The sequence below is a fragment of the Oryzias latipes genome, chromosome 13, assembly GCF_053564925.1.
Source record: "Oryzias latipes strain Hd-rR chromosome 13, Olatipes_Hd-rR_3.1".
In the NCBI taxonomy this organism is placed as follows: domain Eukaryota; kingdom Metazoa; phylum Chordata; class Actinopteri; order Beloniformes; family Adrianichthyidae; genus Oryzias; species Oryzias latipes.
This window is the reverse complement of record NC_136249.1, coordinates 27,931,264-27,953,324: the sequence shown is the minus strand read 5'-3', so window position 1 is coordinate 27,953,324 and position 22,061 is coordinate 27,931,264. Positions and strand designations below refer to the sequence as shown.

At 38.1% G+C, this 22,061-nt stretch overlaps 2 protein-coding genes across 4 annotated transcripts; one reads left to right on the top strand and one right to left on the bottom strand.

Moving 5' to 3' along the window:
• The first annotated feature begins 6,744 nt into the window (after nt 1-6,744).
• hdac12 (histone deacetylase 12) lies at nt 6,745-8,788 on the top strand. Of its 2 annotated transcripts, none has more exons than XM_020708127.3 (8): nt 6,745-6,975; nt 7,058-7,201; nt 7,435-7,594; nt 7,682-7,878; nt 7,943-8,093; nt 8,224-8,337; nt 8,410-8,552; nt 8,637-8,788. In XM_020708127.3, exons 1-8 carry the CDS (start codon nt 6,757-6,759, stop codon nt 8,658-8,660), a joined length of 1,152 nt encoding a protein of 383 aa, XP_020563786.2. In that variant the 5' UTR covers nt 6,745-6,756; the 3' UTR covers nt 8,661-8,788. The 2 variants fall into 2 exon arrangements, with proteins under 2 accessions (XP_020563786.2, XP_011480650.2); XM_011482348.3 differs by having other exon boundaries at nt 6,750-6,975; nt 8,221-8,337.
• A 1,994-nt stretch (nt 8,789-10,782) lies between these two features.
• trmt9b (tRNA methyltransferase 9B) lies at nt 10,783-17,217 on the bottom strand. Of its 2 annotated transcripts, none has more exons than XM_004075299.5 (4): nt 16,986-17,217; nt 14,283-14,479; nt 12,946-13,119; nt 10,783-12,605 (listed from the first exon to the last, which is right to left on the bottom strand). In XM_004075299.5, exons 2-4 carry the CDS (start codon nt 14,443-14,445, stop codon nt 11,689-11,691), a joined length of 1,254 nt encoding a protein of 417 aa, XP_004075347.2. In that variant the 5' UTR covers nt 14,446-14,479; nt 16,986-17,217; the 3' UTR covers nt 10,783-11,688. The 2 variants fall into 2 exon arrangements, with proteins under 2 accessions (XP_004075347.2, XP_020563789.1); XM_020708130.3 differs by having other exon boundaries at nt 16,997-17,195.
• Between the last annotated feature and the right edge of the window lie 4,844 nt (nt 17,218-22,061).

The following is a 22,061-nucleotide window of genomic DNA, read 5'->3' as shown; positions in this document are numbered from 1 at the left end:
AATAAACATTTTCTCCAGTTAGGAAAAAAAACCTTTGACATGATATTTCATAACATTTTTAAAAAGATATTTGTTAGTTAAGATATTCAAAGTTGTGCTACTATATCTTAGACGTCATTTCTAAATGTGATCTTAGTTTGTAAACACAGTCTAGTTTAGGATGTTTTTGGAATAATTGCATGCATGTGAACAAGTGACTGAAAGTCTTTTTAATAGTTCAATGTTTAAGGAGCACAAAGCTGGTTTCACAGGAAAGAGCTCAAGTAAAATCAATGCAATACACATTGTGCAGTTTTTGGCAGAAGTACATATCTGTAACTCAACTAAACCATTACAGAACTGTGTTTTCACTTCATGCAGTAGATCAATTTCGGAATGTAGGAGCATCCTACTGTGTGCTGGGAGTCACATTCTGCTTTGTCCTTTCACTCACTTATCTCCTTAGTGCCCTTATCTCCCATAATAACACTGCCGTCAAGGCAAGCCAGCCCTTTTGAAGTAACACTGGTCTTTCCACTACACAGTAAGATGAAAAGTAGAGACCGTGTAGTTCAACAATGAGACACATGACAAATAAAAACGCGTCTGCTTGCAGCTTTACAGAATTTCTGTTCATCTTATTTTATGCAATACGCAGTGAACAGAGATTTTGCAACAGACATGTAAAATAAACATTTTTGGAAAGCATTCCAGCAATACCACTGTCTAACTCAATATCTCGTCTCCTTTTTGACTCCCTAACAGATTCCCAGCATACCACAGATCATGTGCAGATGTTCTGAATTATCACTTCTTTGTGTAGTTTCACTTTAATTCTGCCAGGAGAACATCTCAAATCATCATGCAGCTGTTCTGTGAGCAAGCTGTGCCCTAGTGCTGAAACAAATCCCTGTGTTTACAGTGCAAGATTTGTTTCCATATGACCGTGATATAGGTTTAGCAGAATAATACGTTAGACTGATTCAACAGAAGAGCATAACGGAATGGTGTTGAATCCAATGTAGAGTTAGATCGAGGCTGATGACACACTGACACGACTCCTACAGGGAGCAAGCAAAAGGCAACAAGGAGAAATCTGATGAATAAGGAAATGTTTTGTAATTAAGTAGTAAATCTCAAAAATTCACATTTTGATATGAAAATCTGTTAAAATACAGCATTAGGTGATCATATTCCTTTAAGGCAGCGTCAAAGCAATTTTAATTTTCCTTCAGACTAGTAGAAGCCTTTTCTTATCAACAACACCTAACTATAAACAAAAATCCACTTTTAAAGCTATGTTTAAACTCACTATTGAATTTCATCAATAATGTTGGAGCATTAACTATCTGTGACTCAAATATTTAATAGTAAAAAACAGTTTACTCATGTCTGTTTTTACGGAGCAGCAGTTAGGTTGTTTTTTTTAGCTTTGATTTTTTTAGGGGCTCCGTATGTTCTTAACTTTTTCTAAAACAAAAATATGTTTAATCTCAAGCATTGTTATTTGTTTGACTCTATATTTACCTAATTTTAAAAGTGGGTAATGGTGACATTATCATCACGGTGGATTTAAAAAAATAATAATAAATAAATAAATTAAAATACAGTTATGTTAGAAGCTGCAGAGTTGCAAATACACACTGAGTAAAACAAAGTAAGAATATTTATAAAATATATTAATTTAGTTTTTACATAAAATAAACCTATAATTGGTTTGGCTTTTTAAAAAGGAAATAAAGAAACTCAAACAATTTAGATTTAACCGAATCACTAATCTATTGCTTTCAGAAATCTCATTTTGTAGCCAGCTGATGCTTAATTAGCTTGATAGTTGGCAAAAAAATAATTTGTTTTTATCTATTTAAATAAATAAAATAAACATCTTCTGTAAAGTAGTGAGCTTAAAAAGAAACTGCTTTATTAATTTATTTTGTGTGTTGATTTTTTACAAATGCTAAAAGCTTTTGAGAACACAAATATAGCAGAAAAATGTAAATGACAATCTCATATGTGGTTTGTATTGTTCGTCCTACAAAGGAGGATAAATCAATAAGAAATGTAGTTACGATATTAGAGATTTTTCTCTATATGCTGCTTTAACCTTGCCTTTTTGAGGCATTTGTAACACGGTATCATTAACAATAGTTTCCTTTATTTTGAAAGTGTGTGACTTTGTGTCTGAACTTGTATGTTTGAGCTTGTGTGTTGCAATTGTCCAGTCTCCCTCTTTTCCTGGTGATTCTTTTCTCTCATGCTAACATGCATCGTGACCTCTTGGAACTGAGAATGTTTTGAATTCTGCTTTTTTATGTGCTGAAAATCATTTGTCTGCATCGTGCATCTCATGTCTTTTCTGTCTCTTCAGTCGTACATTTGCATCCATGTGACATCTACCTTTCTCCAAGGGCGGATATGGGCATGGGGGTGACAGCCCCCCAAATCTAACAGCCCACAAAATCCACAAGAAAAAAACTCCACAGCAAACCAAAAACAAACAAAATGAATGCAAAAAAATAAATAGAATGGACTGACAGATAGATGGACAAATAGACAGCAGACATTAAAAAAATTTTTTTTGAATGCAGCTTCAACAGAGAACAAACCAATGTCCTGCTTGTCCAATCCCCGGTAAATGCAGAGGGCAATGTCAGGAAAAGCATTAAACATAAAACTTATAAGACATATCAAATAGATTAAAGGAGATGATAGATGTGTGGATAGATGAACTGATAGTTTTCTATGCATTTTTGGGGGTCGGAGGGATATGACACCCAAAACTCTCAGCAAACTAAAACGTTTTATTCACCAAAACCTACTGAAAATAAGTTCAGCGAGTTTATAACTACGATAATGAGCCAAAGGGATTTTACTCCCAAAAAACAGAACCCTTGAACATGACGATGAAAGCAACTGCAAAAGCCAAATTACTGCTGGTGTACATCTCTGATGTGACAACACATTACAGCAAATCAAAAAGACTCAGTTCAGAGCTGGAATTTTTTAAAAACAGGAAGTTATCAGAGAGAAAAATGTCATTTCCAATGATCATAAAAAGAGGGTAAGAAGTGCCTACAGTGAAGGGAAATTATACTGTCAGATGCACTTGACACTCCATCTCGCCTCCTTTTCTGTGTATACAAGAGCACATGAATGGGGTAAAGGAGAATCAGAGACTGTCTCGGAGGATGGAAACAGCTGGTCATCACCATCATACACCCAGAGCAGCTACAAATTAATTCACTTCAACAACAACCCCTGTCCTCACCTGCAGCAACATGCTCTGCCAGCCGCTTGCAATCAACCAGCGAATTCCTTCCACTCAGAGTTGGGAGGAGGAGGAGGAGGAGGGCGAAGAGGACCCAGGGGTTTGTAGGCTTCATGTTGCGATTATGATGTTGGGTAATTCTATGTATGCTCAAATCCGTTTTCGAAAGGCATTTAACAAACCATCCAGATCCTAGCTGCTGGTGTCAGCCAACAAACACACTCACTGCCTTTGGGGTGTGAAAATACATGCCAAGATGACAGAGAGCTACTCAGACAGAATTCAAGTCAAGATTTAGAAATATAGTCCAAGAAAAATCTGTTCAAAGAGCCTTGAAAGGTGCTGTCAAAGACAGAAAATATCCCGTGGGCCTAGAATAAATTCATGACTAATTTGCTTTAGAGGAGAATCCATCATTTTTTAAAAGACTTAGTGTTATCAGCTCAGTGTTTATTGTTCCACCTCAAGAAGATAAATTAGATTAAAGTCCTGAAAGACCTTTTTCGTTGTTGTCTTTGTGCGATGGAGATGAAGAGCTGCCTTATTAAAGATATGTACATCTTCAATCTCTCTGCTCTCATTTTTGTAATGTAGTAATAGTTTATTGTAAAGGGGACAGTTTAATTCTTCTTTGCGTTCTTGAATGCTTATGGTGTTTACGCTGGACTCTTGCTATCTGATACTGGAGTATGTACCTACAGTTGGAAGAGGTTTGGTTCGAAATGCTGAAGCGGTGCAAATGTAGCGAATTTTGCTCCAGGCTTTTTCTTTCTTTTCCAATGTACGCAAGACTTGAGGACGTATAATTCCGACCAGGCCCAAAAGACAACTGTTCATTTCTCCTTCTTGAACACTTTTTAACGGTTGGTACTTCTGTGAAAGGACACCCATACATATGTCACTACAAAATCCAAGACCCTGCTTTGTCAAAGTTCAATCTTCAATCTTATCTTTTGACTCACTTTTCAGTGGACATGTGTTTTGTGCATATAGAACCCGAAAACCATCATAGAACGCAAGACTTTTGAACACGGAAGCTTGAAACGCACGTTTAAATAGACTGAACACATGTTGTCGACACGCTCAAGGTTGTTTCTTTGACTGACAAAGCTTACCAGAGGATCTGGAACCATTAATTATAAATCAACTTTGAGTAAGTCTAAAAACAGAAAAGAACACTTCCATTCTTATCCCACTTAAAACCCAGTGAAGTATACTTTTTGTTTGTGTCTTATTAAAGGTGGAATACTTGCATTTTATTGACTTCTGCTCGATGTAGAACTTTGTAGATTGATGCATGCCAGCCATCGTTTCATCCCCACTGCACACCAGTATGTTTTATGTTTGGATTTAGCATTTATTCTTTTATAACATCACATCATGCTTGGTATGCGCCAACTGAAAGGTTTTTCTACATTATTTGCTTATAAGCAAAATTTTCAAAAAGTATTTTTCCACATTTATAGTTTTTTGTTCTTAAATACACAAATTGTATGTCAAACTGAAACAAAACCATGACCCGAAAATGGCGATTTGAACTGAATAAATGCAAAAAAGGGCAGAAGCCTTAAAAATGGATACAGAAAAAAGTGGATTTTTTTAAGGAGTTTTTTAAAAAAATTATTCATATACAATCTGCAAAAAAACTGATTGCTTCTAAATTAATATTGCCTTTAAATCCAATGTAAATTAGAACCCTCCATTTAGAGTCTGAGAGAACTCAAAGTCCAGTCTCCAGCATCGTTCTTATCTGAAAGCCCCGCTAACTGGGCTGAAGCCAGTAATTGATTTCACTCTGCTAATCTCCTTTTTCTATTATGTGGAATTTTTTCTCTGCACCTGGGGCCCACATGCTCGTCTTCCTTCTTATTGGACTGCGAGTACACTAGTCTGTCCCAGAGGGGCGATGTTAATCCCCCATCCACCAGGCTCCTCTCGCACTTACAAATTCATGACAGAGCCAACTCTGTGCCAGACAGCGCCTTGAGCTCTCTGCCAGCAACGTAAATCAGACAGATGGAGGGGGGGAAATAAACAGACACAAAAGAATGGAATCAAAGGTCGTTTTGGTACAATGACCAGCAAACGTTCAAGCAGTTTTATGCAATATAATACGCAATGAAAGATGCAAAAAAAATAAGCCGGAATTGCAAAATCGAAGCTTATTTGTGCATTTTTTTTCCAGAGTCACTGTAGCGAAGGGGACTGGATCTGAGCACAGATATGAGTTCAGTGCGACACCGCAGATGCCCCTTCATCTCAGTGATTAAACATGCTGGCAGCATCAAACGCCAACTTTGGGGTGGGGTTTTACTGTGGTGGTTGCCATGGAGCCGAGTGAAGGAGTACACAGATATCAGCAGGGTTCAGATAACAGTTTGAGATGAAGTGGCAAGTGAACAGATGAAGCATTTCATAATATTAGAGGGGAGGATCAATTTGTCTTGAGCTTAGCACTGAAGGCGCTGAATGCAAAGGTGCTTTGATAATTGTCATCAAATAAAAGATTAAAAAAAAAAAAAAAAAAAAAATTTGTCATTGCGAATACATTGCATGGAAGTTTCCATTCACTGTAACCTTCTGATTAGAGAGAAGCTGGTATGCATGGAGGATTATAATCCCAGGATGATGATGTTGATGTGAAAGTGCACCGAAACTGGCAGAAATAGTGGCTGTTTTCAGACAGTGACACACTCATGTTCAGTCTTATCTATTGTCCACGTGTTGTGACCTACCTACAATACAGGAATGTGAGCAGCTCGTCTCTGTTCTGTGGACGATAACAGCAGTAGAACAAGAGATGAAGATTCAAAGCAGGGGACAACACAGAGCCGCATCACAAACCCTTCACCAGACCATCTAAACTATAATCAGATCCTCCCTCATGCTTGGAACAGATCCTGTGGCATTTGTTGTTATGAAAAAAATACTTCTGTTGGCTTTAAAATTTAAAAGCAAAAAAGTTAAAAAAAAAAAAAAAAAAAAAAATTGGATCAAATTGATGTGTTTTATTTACATTTACCATCCAGGCCTCAGAAGATCTCTGACAGGTGTGTCTATACTGATACTGATGCACAGATTAAATATTGATTGAGAAGTAAAGATGAATGGGACACACTTGCCGTTTTTCAGCCCTCTTTATATAAAATCAATAATTACAAAGCATGTCGTTATTTAGATACATTTTCTATTCAACTTTTTAAAAAAGTTGCACAATTAATTTCCAACACTATTACAGATCAGCTTAAAGCAGATATAGGTATAGGATTTTTTTTTAAATAAAGTAATTTTTTATATTTTTTTAGTAGCTGAAAATTTAATTTCACTTTTAAAATATTTGAAATGTCTTATAAATATGAATAATGATATTAAATAGGTACGATTTTTACTAGCATTACAATTACGATATATTCATTACTTTGTATTAAAAACAAGTACTAGTCTCTCGCCAGTAGGTGGCAGTATTTAACCATGACAGCCTGCGTGTTAGTTGACCTCCGTGACAGCAGATGGCAGCAGCGAAGAACAAACCCAATCTTCATCCACTTTCCGGGGACTCGAACGTTTGTGCTTTCATAACGCCTGAAAGGGTTTTCATACCTTATATAACAGGGAAACTCGTTCAGCATCAGACAGAAATGACCGGCCTGAAGAGGGTTTTTTGTAAAAACCCGCGCTTGACAGAGCTTGTGCGAAATGGGCTTTGTAGATGTTTCCACGCTGAACACGTAAGACCTTAGGGGTTTTCTGAACACTTTTAATGAATGATTAGGTAATAGATGTGACTGTTTATACCTCACCTGTGAACAGGTGAGGCTCGAGTCCAGTGGACTTCCCATAATTCATCACAGCAAGTATGTATGCGAGCTCCCAGCCAACCACAGGTTTCCAATGGGCAAGTTCCCTCGGGTTTTACACTTTTTGCTTAAAGACCAAGTTATCACAGAAAAACAAGTGAGTAGTTTTCACATTTTAGTGATTTGATTAAGCCAGAAATGAATACAAAGGTGTGAATTTTCTCCAGACATGAATGTTTCCCCTTGAACGAGTCGCACATCAGTCTGTTTGTGCAAAATCCTGCAACTCTGCATCCCATCCATGCATCCATCAACTGTGGAGCATCATCGCTGATGCTTTATCTGTGAAAGTCTCAGTAAAGCCAATGATCGTCTCCTCCCTCATAGTAGGTGTGGGTCCCTGAAATCGCCTCCAGAGATCTGCTGAGCTGCGTGCACACGGAGGACTATCTGAACAAGTTCCTAAGTGGGAAAACAAGTGAGCAAGAACAGAGGAGAACAGGCTTTCCCTGGAGTGAGGGCATAGTCTCACGCTGTCGATACGAAACGGGTAGGAAGACGACGTGCACTGCGGGGGATCTGACAGCCGCCTGGCCTAGAAAAATCACTCATCGCTGTTGTTCTCCCTTGTCGACAGGTGGGACCGTTCTGGCTGCTGAAGCTGCTCTGCAGAGAGGTCTGGCATGCAGCACAGCAGGAGGAACCCATCATGCTTTTCCCGGCTACGGCTCAGGGTTTTGTCTGCTCAATGACTTAGCGGTCGCAGCCAAGTATTTGAAGGAAGACTGTCCCACCAAGAGAAAGATTCTGATCGTGGATTTAGACGTACACCAGGTAGGGAGCATTCGGCCGCTTTGGACATTAGTCAGTTTTGAATGTTCATATTTTGAATCGACAGGGGGATGGTACCGCTTTCATATTCAAAGAGGAGCCAGCTGTGTTTACATTCTCTGTGCATTGTGGGAAAAACTTCCCCCTCCGCAAACAAGAAAGCGACCTAGATATCAGCTTGGAGGATGGGCTTGAAGACGAGGAGTACCTCTCCACTGGTACATTGATACAAGTCTTCATATCAATAGTTGTGTTTTTTTTTTTTTAACGATGAATCTGTGTTGAAAATATAAATAAAAAGGTTTGAAGAAAAAGGTTTTGAAGATGTTTGCTTGGTGTCAACAGTAGAAGCTTACCTGCCATGGCTGCTGCAGACGTTTCGTCCAGACCTGGTTCTGTACGACGCAGGCGTCGATCCCCACTGGGAAGATGAACTTGGCAGACTTCATCTTACCGACCAAGGTCATCTTCTCGCCTTCTCATACGGCATTTCTTTACCTACATGCGACTTGAAGTCCTTTAACATCTCCCTAGGGCTCTACCGGAGAGACCTGTTTGTGATGAAGACCACGGTGAATCAAGGTGTTCCTATTGCCACTGTTATTGGTGGAGGATACTCGAGAGACATGGACAGACTGGCCCTCAGACACTCCATCGTCCACAGAGCAGCCACTCAGGTGACAGGAGCCCTTCAATGATTTACCAGGTGAAGCATTTCTATGCAGAAATGTTTTTAGAATGATTATTTTTCCCCATTTCAGGTTTGGAGGGAGTGTGGAATGTAACAATGTCTCCACTGATGGAGCTCTGTCTCTGGACTGTTTCCAGGCTTCTGTGCACCAACACATAGAAATAAAATAAAACAGCCAGGTTATTGGGAAGATGAGAACAATAAAGATCCACTTTGATATCAGTTGTGTTTTTAACAAGTTCTTGTCACATTTTTCTCATGATGGAGAACATTTATCAAGAAATTTAAGATTAAAATTGCATTTCTGAGTATTCCTTTATTCAAATTGTGAATCAGGAGCAGAGGCCAACATGTCATTGAAGAAAAAAAAAAGCATGTAAATGTGACATTGTTACTACGGCAAGCCACAAGCTTCCTGCTCCCCTCTATTCTGATGCATCCACTTGTAAACAGCTAGATCCATGCCAGTCTTCGTTTTCCTCATCTTAACTGGCATCTGGCTCAAAACTGTACGACGGGGTAGCTCCAATATTGCTTGCCGTTTTTTTTTTTTTTTTGCACCAGTATTGTTATGTTGGGATTATAAGGGGGTGGGGTAAACTACTGTAGCCAGAGAGCATGTAAACAGATGGATGATGGGAAGTGGATGGGCTTACTCCATGCCAATGGCCCCGCCGACAACTCAGAGGTGCATTTCTGATGAACTACTGCCGCTCTGCAGAAACTATGTCCAAGAAACACACAAAGGTTTTCTAATTTTGGCTTAAAACAGCATAATCATAATTGAAAGACCACTGGGAACAATTTTACAATAGCTCAAAAGGTGATTGGATGATTTAAGCTGCAAATGAATAGTTTCTGTATGGTAAAATAAATGCAAACTAATAAATTAGATTCTTTGCAGACTTTATTCTGACAATAAAGCATTTACAGATGTAAATGCTTTATTGTCAGAATTAAAAAAGTGCAGATGCAAGAAGAACTGCACAAACAGCTCTATAAAAAAGAAATGCAAAAGGTTCAGAAAACAGCAGAATTTAAACTTCTATAAAACCCAATCACTGCACATTAAAGGCTCTCGGGGAGGAAAACATGTTTTTGTCAGAATCTTCAATTAGGAAGCTTCATTTATGCAAATGATTTTAAAGCTCCTCACCAGTAAAGCAAAATTAAATGTGGAAAAAAAGTTCTAACCTAAAATGAAAAAGAACGAGAACGATTCCTACAAAAGCAAGATAACAGACCTTGATCAACCTAAAAACAAGATGCTTAAAGTCCATTAATGAGTAAAGTAAAATGCAAACAAACCAGCCGTTTATACCCGTTGCATAGAATCAACAACAGATCTGACACAAAGTGAGCAAAGCCCAATAAGAGTGTGTACAGACTGGGTTGAGTCAATACAGAACAGGTGGTGAACAGTTAGCAGAGCAGAGAGGAGGAGCAACTGCAGATAGACCATGAGCTACAAAACAAACACAATCCAACTGATGCATAATGCAGGAAGTTCCCCAACTTCTAAAGAGAAAGACAAAGCACAAGCCACATCTCCTGTCCAACCTTGTGATGAGGACCAAGCAGTGTTGTTAACAGAAGCAGCTGGACGAATTCAGTGAGACACATCCCTCAAGCTGACAGCATCAAATGAAATGTTCCCAGGTGGCAGCCACTCTCACTTTTCATCCCAGACTATAACCCTCCCCTCAAAGAAAAAAAAGGATTTAAAACGGTAAAATTCACAAGTAAAAATAGGAATAGAAAAAGGGTGTCTTTAAGATCTCAGTTTTAAGTTTTTTAAACTTTTGGGGTTTTTTTTGCTAGTAATGCTCATTTCTGATGACCATAACTTGGTTTGTACATGAAACAACAAATAAAGTATAAAAAAAAATAAAAAGTGTTTCCCTGATTGATGTAAATTCCTGTTTGGGAGGAGCAACATGTACACAGGTGTTGATGATCTACCTAATAAACTGCCCCCTCTTGCCTGTTGGAGAAAAAGACATAATGTGGTTTCATCCGTGGATTCCAGGCTTTTAATTATGACAGTACCAACAAAAATCAGAAGTTCTCCTTAGTACGTAATTTCAATGAATCTGGCGATTCTGATCCTCCATTTAACTTTATTTTAATGTCACATACTGAAAACAGACTGTCAAGGAAACCATGAGTTTGTGACATACTGTGTCTTTATATAAAAAGTAACTGCAATGCGGCACTCATGAACAAAATATTTATTAAGAGAAAACAAATTCCGCCTCAAGGATATTTTAGGTACCAGAATCACATCAGTACAAACACAGTTGGTCCACACACTGTTAACACTTAAGGATCAGCGCTCTCCTTGGCACGATGAGTACAGAGAAGCAATACGTTTCAAGTGTCACCTGCTCGTATGTCACCCAGAGCCACAGAGCGACGACATATTCGCAGTGCAGTGCAATCTTTATTCACAGTATATGAGGCAGTCGATTTGCTGAAACACTACTAGCAGCTTCAGCTTGTTACACTAGACATTATGCAACTTAAAAAATAAAATAAAAATCAGTCAAGAACACACACTTCCTTTTAGGAATGCGCGTTTTGGAAGATTTTCTGTAGGTTTTTTCAGCTCGTAGGATAGTTAGATAAAGTCGCTTGCACACTTAACATTTTCAGTGAAGCTGCAGATGTTCAGAACATGCAAACATGAGCAGACATCAAGAACTATCCACGGAATCATTTTACGTCAGAAGGATGGAAGAGGGTTATTTTGTCTCACAATTTCTCTTTGGACCTTAAAATCTCCCCAAAAGAAAAAAACAGTGCATTTACCAACATCAACCTTTGTAGTTCTTTAAAAAAAAAAAAAAAATCTCTAGCAGCATTCAAGCTCACTCATTTTAAAAGAACTCTTACTAGTCATTTATATGCTGTCTGTAAGTGTCATATTTAAAATTCAGGAATAAATACTTAAAATAAGGTTTGGAACACTGCTAAAAGTGACTTTAGATGTATCGGAAAAGGTGCTGCAACTGTTCCACCGCTGCTTTTTGGAGTACCTGAAAAGACAGCCGCCACACCTGTACATATCTACAACAATCCCTTATGTGCTAAAACTTTGTGCCAAATTTATAAGCATAAAATCATATCTTCAAAAGCTCAACTTTCTCTGCCACTACACACCAGTTAGCGTGGTCAAAGTAGCTGTGTTTTACTCGAAGCTCCTCCACATTATTTTCAATCAGCTCTGCAAGTTCTCCCTCCCTGAAGACATGGTAGTACCTCAAACAGGAGCTTTCCTCCTGCCTGCCACTCCCCAGTAGACTTGTGCTTTCCTGCAGCTCCTGATTGTTTTCACCTGCAGACTGCTTTGGATGCTCCTGCAAAGAAATCAGATCTGGCAGAGCCAGGGATCCACACTCCTGGACCAAAGACACTGAGACGCTCTGGTTTTCTGTGCTGCTGTAAGGATCAGGGCTCTTGTCTTCAGCATCATTCTGCCCCAAATCAAAAACATCCTCCTCCGATCCGATTGTAGATGGAGGAGAAAAGAAGCTTGAGACTTGCTTGATTAGCCGTCTTCCTCTTCCACGCTGTTTGACTTCTCTTCCTTCGTTTACACCCGTAGGTGAAGATAAAGTGCTCAGATCTTTGGATGACGGCCAGGAAATGGCTAAGCTTCCAAAGTCAAACACGGAGTCCAGTGACCTGGAGAAGAACCACAGTCTCTGTGTCTTCTGCTGAGGCGCCGACGGCGTCAGATGTCCCTGATCGGCAACAGAAGATGTGCTTCTAACCTTCCTGTGCTTTTTCGAGTTGTCAGTGGCGTCGCTCACGCTCTGCGCCGTGGCTCTCCTGGGCTTGCCATCGTCTTTGTTGGAGTGAGAGGGCACATGAGGGTTGGGGTTCCAGGGAACGAAGATGTCTTGCTTCTCAAATTTGCGGCGTTTCTGCTCCATGGCCCACACATAGATCATGATGCAGCCACCCACCCTCAGGGTGCGAGCCATTTCCCTTATTGCTCGAATGCGACGTTCTTTGGTGGACAAATGGTGAATGACTGCAAGAGAAGCATATGTACTTTCATTGAACTCAGAAGTGACACTTTCAGCACAGGCAGTGAGCAAAAACACAGTAATCTGCAAACCGGCTGACAGAACACTGTGGGCGACAGCTTCCCTTTTTTAAGGCTAATTGCCCTCTTGTTGGAGGACACATGAATGATTCCACTGTTGGCAAGGCAACACAAGACCTGGTAAACGGATGTTTATCATTAAAAGATTGATCAAATTCAAGGCAAGCACCAGCTGCAGCTGTTAAGCCCGTGCATAGGAAGGAAGGCGTTTAGCCGCGAATGGGTGCAATCACAAACAACCGAACCATCTGTGCGGCTCCGTTACCTGCGATGGAGAGCACGGCATCAAAGCAGCCATCTCTGTAAGGCAAATGCAGCCCGTCACACATCTGGACCTCGTGTCCTTGACTCCAGGCAAAGTCCACCAGGGGGCGACAAACATCACACCCCAGTTTGAAGACTTCCTTGTTGATGCTGAGATACTTTCCGTTGCCACAACCTGAGAAGGCAAAGTTTTCCAATACTAAAGAAGTGTTCTACCTCCTCTTTGCTTGTACAATGTACCCTTAAGCTAAACTGTTTTGCAGTCTTTCAAAGTGGCCTTAAGCTGCAGCTTCGCTATTTATTTTTTATAGTAATAAGCTATTTTTTGCAGGACATATTCTGTTTATGACACAATATTTAAGTATGACTGATGAACTATTTAAAAATAAAACTCACAAGGCAATATTAGCTTTAAAAAAAAAGAAAAAAGTAAAATGAGAAGTCAGAACAAATTTTCACAACGTTTCCGCATTTATAAAGAAGTATTTGGGCAGCTGTGGTGCAGCGGTAGGGCGGTCGACCCATGATCATAAGATTGTAGGTTCGATTCCCGCCTTGCACGCCCATGAGTCGAAGTGTCCTTGGGCAAGACACTGAACCCCACCTTGCCACTGGTGGTAGGCGGGCGCCTGTGTTTGGCAGCGGAGCCACCACCAGTGTGTGAATGTGTGAGTGAATGTGTGTGTGACTGTAAAGCGCTTTGTCCTTGTAGGAAGAAAGGCGCTATACAAGTATACGCCATTTTACCATTTGATCAAATAAAAGCACTTTCTTCAAAAAGAGAATGTACTGCTAGATCAGGGGTCTACAACCCAGCAAAACCCACAAAGTCCCACTTCAACATTTAGAAATATACACTATTTATGCTTTTGTGGCCATTCATTTACAACAGGTAGCTTTGAAATATTTACAATAATTAAATTATTAAAAAAACGTTAAAGGCTATTACAAGAAGACATTACTGGTTTATTTGGCCAATACTCCAGAAATTAACTGCATATACCTAATTTATATTTATCTTGTATAATATTTATCAAACTACCTTCTGGTGTTTTTGTGTTAAAAAAAAGAAAGTGCAAAAAAATATTAAAGATGCCACATTTTCCATCATGCATCAAAAAACAACTTTTTGAAAAGTAATTAATTTAACAGATAAGACAAACATTTCCAGCTCAAGAAACTTTTAAGAAGCAGGTGAATGATCAAAATAGATATGCTAGATTCTTGACAATAAAATATAAGTAAATATGACGTATTTTACTTTTTTGAATTGTTTTTGTTTTTCATTTAAAAACAAGACAAAAACATCATGTGTTGATGAGGATCCAGTGTACCCACCTATGTCTGCAACAATGCTCCCAGGCGAAAGGTCCAGCAGGAACTCACGCACTTTGGGCCAGGCTTTATAGCGGTTGTCATTAAAATACGGAGCAATCTTGTCGTAAACACTGTGCACATGATCACGCTCAAGTTGACTGGCAGCCTCCTCCATCGTGTTCATGCAGGCTGCCTCACACAGCCTCCCAGCATGATGACTGCAGGGAAGCAAAAACATCACAGCTTTTTTTTGTTTTGTTTTTTACCATGGCATCGCTAGAATATAAACAGCAGTGCAGTGGTGTTTCGCTCTACGTGCACATTATGGTCCAACAAGGTCAGCTGGCAACCGTAATCAGCAGACACACACTCTAACATGTGTCAGGCATCGAGGGGTCATTTAATGCCAGACCCTGAGCTGGGCCTCGGCAGTATCAATGTATCACATCCATCCTGCAGCCTTCCTACAGGACAACCTTAGTTTTAGCATTAAACATCAGAAGTGTAGAAATTAATTCAGTAAGTAACAAGCATCTCACAAACCAAAACAATTGCTTAAGGCTAAAACTAAAGCCCAGAAATCATTTCTGTATGTAATTAAACCAAAACAAAAACCACTCATTGTGCTTGTGTTGATGATCTTTCCTGCTTTCTTTTTTTTTAACACTCTGAGTGGGTTCTTGAAACCTTGTTTCTAGTGCATGAATGTATTTATTCGGTCAAAATTGATGGGAAAACTTGTTTTTTTCATCAGCACTCTATTTTCTCTGCTGTAAATGCGGGGATTGTGTAATTGTGACCTTTGTGTTCTTCACAGCTCCCACTGCAGCGAAAAGGGTTTTAATAGGATGCAGCCTCGGCTTCTACACTGATGCTCCACTAGAAAGTATGATGCACGGCGGATACACAAAGGATTACTGTCTTACTCTTAGGCAAAACAGCTCAATAGACAGAGCTGTCATATGACTAGTGTAGATACAAATTTGAGATGTAATTATAGCTGCGGTTGACATCACATGCTGACTTCAGAGAGATTTTCTTTAAAAGCAATACTTGTCAATAATTAAAATTTACAACAAAAATTTGTTATGATATCAGCTAAGATGGTATATATGGAATTCTACTTTATAGTATTTAAACTTCTAGGGTAAAAATAAAATGATCGTAAATGACCGTAAAGTAGGACAGTTAAAAAAAATATAAAGTTGTAAATCTGTGCAAAATACAGCATTTAAACTGATATTTTCATCCACGAAACAAACCTTTATTTAAACTCACTTAAAACAGATATATCCTTTCATTATTAATTACATTTTTAAAAAAGATGTATTTATTGTATGCCACAATTTTCTTTTAAATTTTACAAATCTCTGGTGGCCCTTTTTTAAAGAAAAAGAGAAAAAAAAATCCATCTGATAATAAGTTCTACATCTTTATTTTTTCCGAGTGAACTCGTCTGTTTTGCTTTGTCTAATAAAACAGATGCAAATGAGAGTGTAGAAAAACATCAAGAGAAAGTGCCAACAAGGGAACACTCGATAGAACAAACATATTTTCTACCTGACGCAACATGCAGATGAGGATCAGAAGAGCAATATTCTCCATAATCACACGTTATGGATAAAAGTTATGGCTGCAAACACAGCTAAATCAATCAGCAAACTAGAAATATACCTTGATTAAAGAAGCGATTTGCATTAATTTATCCTATTTGTTGTGATCTAATGCACCTTACTGGCCAGAAGGAAATTTCCCCTTCTGCACCTCCTAAAAAACATTCAAATCTATTTCTTGAATGTGCAGATGCTCATTGTGGACAAATGGTTTTCATGGAAACAGCCATAACAAAAGCCAGAGCAGCATCCCTTTATGTTCTGACTGCCAAAGCCAGATCCTCTATGTGTGCTGGCGGGCTCGCCTCAGCTCTCCTCTGTCTATAAATATAGGTCAGGCAGCCTCCCACTCCACAACCAGTTTCTCGACCACCATCATCCGCATCAGTTAAGAGGAAGTGAACCATCGCTTATGCAATGCTGTCTCCTTTGGAGTGGAGTCTTGTGTTCACTTCAAGTTTTTTTTTTTTTTCTTCCCTCTGGTCACTAGAGCAATCTTCTGCTGTGATTATGTAACCAGACGCTTGGGAGGCAAAGGCACCGTCTCTGACTGACAATTGGAACTAAAATTAAAACAGGACACATTCAGGCGGCTGGCGCACAGACTTGTCTGAGAAATGAGCATTTCACAGTTAAGGGCTCACAGAATGGGATTTTCTGTAGAGAACAGCAGCAAACAGGGAACAGACTGAGCAGTGAAGTGTGCCAGCTGTTAATGACTTGATCCACATGTGGTGAAACTAAGGGGTCCAGGTTATGTCTGGTGCAGTTACTGCTGTTGGGATACACACTAAATGATGAAGGGCTCCAATTAAAACAGAATTCAAAAGCAGAGTCCCTTCAAAATTAAACTGTGCAAACACTCGTCCCCCAAACCCATTGTATCTATTATTCCAATATTAGATGAGATTTAAATTAATCCAGGGCTACTTTATGTTCGAAAAAGTTCCGAAATGCATGTTTCTTTCATCCTTTAAAAAAGAAATAGATTCATAAAAATATATATATTTTCAAATAGTGCAATATGGGATTTATTTTGGGATTTGTGCATCCTTTGATAAAGAACCCCTCCTCCTCCTCCTCCTCCTCATCATCATTCAAATTCGCTTACCGTTCACGTACAAGGCGTCGCGCGATGTTCCACCCCTGTCCTCAGGACGCCGGAGTTAAAGTTCCCTCTCTGCACAGACGGAGAGTCTGCATGATCATGGACCTGACAGGAGGGTGAACGGCAGGTGATCCGCAGGGAGGAGAAACCCTCCCAGACACACCGCGAAGACGAATGAAGTCAGCCTCCAAAGCTGTCTGTGTGTGTGTGTCTGTGTGTGTGTGTCTGTGTGTGTGTGGCCGCCTAAAGCGGACGAACCGCAGCATCGCATCCATGCAACCCGGAGCTCAGCCGTCAAATTGCGTGCATGCAAAACCACGCATCCGCCTCTGCATTTCAAAATAAAAGCAACTTGGAAATGAACTTGAAGAGTTGTGTGGAAAATAAACCTGTTGACATAACCGAATTATGATATTAAACAGAGCTGATCTCATTTCGGAGGAGTGTTGTACTTCCATTGGGTTGTTGGAGGTACCAGAGCTAATAGACTCATACGGTTTCACAGGCACAATCACCATGGGAATGAATGAATGAATGAATGAATGAATGAATGAATGAATGAATGAATGAATGAATGAATGAATGAATGAATGAATGAATGAATGAAATACACGATTTATTATTGTTGCTGTTGTTATATTAGTAAAATTAATAATACTATTAATGGTCAGAGAGCTATTAGTCAGAAACAATTTTGGTCATGTTTGTGTTCCCTTTCAAAGACAGTAGGAAGAAAATGAAGAAGTGCATTTTTAAAGTCTGTTTTTGGAAGAGCAGAAAGTAAACTTTGTATAGATAGTCTTGCCTGTAAAGGAAAAAAGGCTTGAATCAGATTCTCTAATTTTTTTCTGGACACTGAACCCCAAGTTTCACTGTTTGCGTGAATGGTTTCCTTCAGCTAATTGGGAACATTAGTTTTGGAATCAATATAGGCCAAACACTAAATGCAAGTCATTATGACACCAAGACTTAATTTCTGTACATCAGGGCTTGGTATACCTGCCAAAATACTGAACTAATTAAATTTTGGGTTCACAGTAAAGTAGTGTTTTATTTCTGAGAGAACAAGTAATTTGTTTAAAGATAAAATGGTTTCTTGGATTTGATAATGCGATACTGTGTTTTTACTTGAACAACCAATTTTAACATTTTGATCTTACTTTAATTTGCTCCTAAATTGTTGCTTTTCATCACAATCCCTCTTCTTCTTGTTACCAAAAGGATTGATTTATGTGTTGTATTTTTAAGTCTAGTAGGCTATGATTGCATCCATGTGTGGTTACTTTAAGCAGCTGTAGTCTAACGGTTGCTTGCAAAAATTAAACTTTTTAAAACTGGCCTCCGCCCAGCTTAATGAGTATAAATGACCCAATCACCAATGTGAATACTTTTGGAAATTAACCAAATATTTTTCATTTTTATTAAATGAGTCTTAAAATGTTGAATGATTATGTGCTGTTAGAAAAATTAAAATAACAGTTGAGCTGAAAGCTTTTATTTTGAAGAACAGGAGAGCTTGTTCCGGTCCTGTGACGGTGGCCTTATTGTCTATTTACACAGATGACAGGCTGTGAGGTCGCGGCTCGCTGCTTTTATTGGCTGTCGGCGTCACGTGACAACCACAACAAACAACGTGAACGTGAGCTTTTATTTCACACTTCATGCGCTTTCTAATCAGTTTGATTGGACTTGGCAAAAGAGCATAGATAAAACCATAAACTACAACGTATGTGGGGCCTTCAAGTTAAATTTCCATTAACTTCAATTATTTTTTTGATCACCGTATTGATCCATAATGGTACAAAATAGAAAAAAAGGTATTAATCTTAAAACCACAGAAATATTTTAATAGCAGACGATAGCAGTCTGGAGCTTCACCCTCATCCCTGCTTTTTTTTGCTTTTATTGTGGTAATTAAACCTCATTATCTTCTGTCAGTCAAATAGGATGTTCTCTATTTCCTTCTCCTGTGCAGCTTTGATTATTTCTATGCTCTTTTACCAGCAGTAAGTGGTTCATCACTGTCATTCAGGAAGCACAGATCACTAATCATCATCTTTCAAAGCTCATCTCTGTTGCTGTATGCTTCCTCATATTACAAGTAAGGCTGTACCTGGCAAGTATCCATGATTGAAGCCTATTCTGAAAGCACATTTGTCTCCTCCAGCTGATTCCTTTCCCCACATCAGCATCACGACTTAGTTGTAGTTTTTGTGTTTTAAGGACTTGGAGGCAGAATTGAAAAACCTAAAAGAGAAATTAGCAAAAACAAAGTATTTTATAATCTACTTGTATTTTATAATTATTTTTATTGTGATAAAGTCAGATTTTTTTTTTATTATTATTATTTTTTTTACAACAGGTTGGTAACCTTCAACTCAAATGCCATTGAAGTAATAACCAAAAATGAATTTCTTTATTTAGGGAGCAAGACTTTATTTTTTAGTTTAACAGCAGAGTTCATTTGTTTTTCCTGTTTCTGACATCCTGTTGTTGAGTCCTGTATTGTGTTACTAAAATGCACAATAGTTGGCAGTCTCTCTGGTGGGGGTCTGTCTGCCTCAAACCACATGGATGTTGGAATGGACAAGATGAATAACTGTTTAAGTGTTTTAAATACATTTAAGAAAAAATTAAAATGTGAAAGAAAACACATTTGGAAGTACATCTTTTATCTTTTTAAGTCAAATGTTAAACATTTGGATGATTTGGGATGTGCCCCTGTGTGTGGAGTCCTACGAGTGTCTAACAAAAGGAAGTGATTGAAATGATCTGTTTTCTGATTATTCAATAAGTTGTGCCCTTTTCTCAGGCTTCCAATCTTATCAAGTCAGATAGTCCAATTCAGAGTGAAGCTTACCCTGAGCAAAAGGTAGTCTATGTACATGTACTACTTGTACTACTTAGTCTATACAAAAAGTTATGCAGTATACTTGAAGTATTATTTGTATATACTATTTATATACTGCAAGTTTAAAATGTTGTAGTTTAGATTAAAGAAGTATTCATTTAGTATCCTTTTACACTACATGTACATGGTCTATACTTGCTTTACTTTAAAACAAATGTGCTGAATTAAATAAACTTCAAGTGTACTACTTTTTGCTGGGAATACACTTAACTTAAAGAAGTATTCAAACTTAAATCATCACCATCATGCTGTAATTCAATGCTTGGCCTAAAGGGAGTATTTTCTGGGTTTTATCTTTGTGTGTACGTCAGCCCACCATCTGAAGGTGTGCAATGGGGATGGATATGTTTCCGTTTCTTTTTTTTTAAATTATATTTCATTTTATAATTTTGTTTCATTGGCATTACTTAGAACTCTTTTTTCACACTGACATTGAAGTTCTTCTCTAGTAAATTTTTGTGTGAGGGAAGACACATTTTATTGACCATGAGTGATTTAAGAAAGCAACAAATGGGACAAAAATCCAAAAGAGGGCGGATACTTCTGCAAGGCACTGTAGATCAAGGTCAGAATGATCTCAAGGATGCTCACGCTGACAGATATAAAATCCCTCCAAAGATTCTGTAGCAACACTTTGTGAGATATCCTCAAGGTTTCTATCAAATCTCTTATGTGTTTTATTTCTTGAATCAAGTTCTGAAATTTGTAGTTTCTGTTAAAGTGAGATCTCCAACATTTCTATAATTGACTAACTTATGTCACGTCAAGTGTGTCACTTATTTTGGAAATGATATTTTACCTCCACATTGTGGCAGGAATTCACCTTTTATTTTTGCAATGTAACATTCGTGAAAACTTTTATTATTTTATACAAAGATGCATTGTTTGGTTTTAATAATATCAATAGGTTTCACAAAAAAACAATTTCGTATAATTAAAGTATTTATAATACTAGCTCAATTTCACATCTACAAATGCAAATTGTTATCTAAAAAAAAACAATTCAATATTTATTTGAAAGTAAAACAAAGTTGGATCTGTGAGATTCTCTGCAGGCCTTGGAGCTGTCAGGACTTGTGATGCTTTGGATTTTGTTGGGCTACTGTATCTATAATTTAATGTTTTTTTTATTATTATTTTGAGAAGGTATTACAATTGTTTCTGGTATATCATCCGACCATTAATGTTTACTTGTTTTTTTAATGTGTAATTGAACATTTGATAATAAAGGAATTGTCTTTCAGAACAAGTCGTAATGCAACCCATTAGGCTTCTTTCCACCTCATATGTTTGAATTTCCTTCTCACTTTTAATTAAATAAATAAATCCATTTATTCTTCTATACTCCACAGAAAATCCAGATCTGGAGCATCATGGTCATTTGAGTTTCTCAAGAGAAACGAGAAATCTGCAGGCAGAAGTGCTTTGCATGCTGCAGGAATTAGATGCTTCTCAGACAGAAGTTTGCAAAAAATTAGGACTAAAACACGTTATTAATAGTTCAATAAAATTGGATTAATGTTGCATTGAAAAATACTTGAATATTTAAGAAGTTATATGAAGTAAATTTGCTCAATACAGTCTTATAAATGATCTTTTTCTAGAAAGAGACAAAATAAGTTCTTTTCACTCAGAAAGAAAAGCTTTAAATAAAACTGCTGTTTTAATAAACACCAAAGTGAGCAGCAGTGAATGATTTCCTATGGGACATGATTTTCCACGTGATCAGAAAAAAATAAAAATAATCTCTCATCCATGCATTCAGGTGTTTTATCACACCTAATGACAAATTCTGTTTACCAGAGTGCATGTCTTGATCTGCTGCAATGTTTATTAGGCTTTCAGTTCCACAAAGTGGCCCCCTGGAGATGTTTTGGCAATTTTCAAGTCTGTCAACAAAAGCAAAGATAATTGCCTTGAAGCAACATGGTTCAAACCACGCAGAGGTTTTTTAAGAGCATTTGAAGCTGAAGATTTAAGCTCAAAATTCTTTGAATTTGCCTTCTTTTTCTGTAGATCAAGGCACAGAAAACGTAAAAGCAAACTAATGTGACTAAAGTTGATCTATTTTTAATTTAAAATAAAACAGATCAATGAGTGATTTTGTTTAATGTAAGTAGGAACAGTAAGATCATTTTTAGATCTTCTGCTTTACACCATTCCAAAGT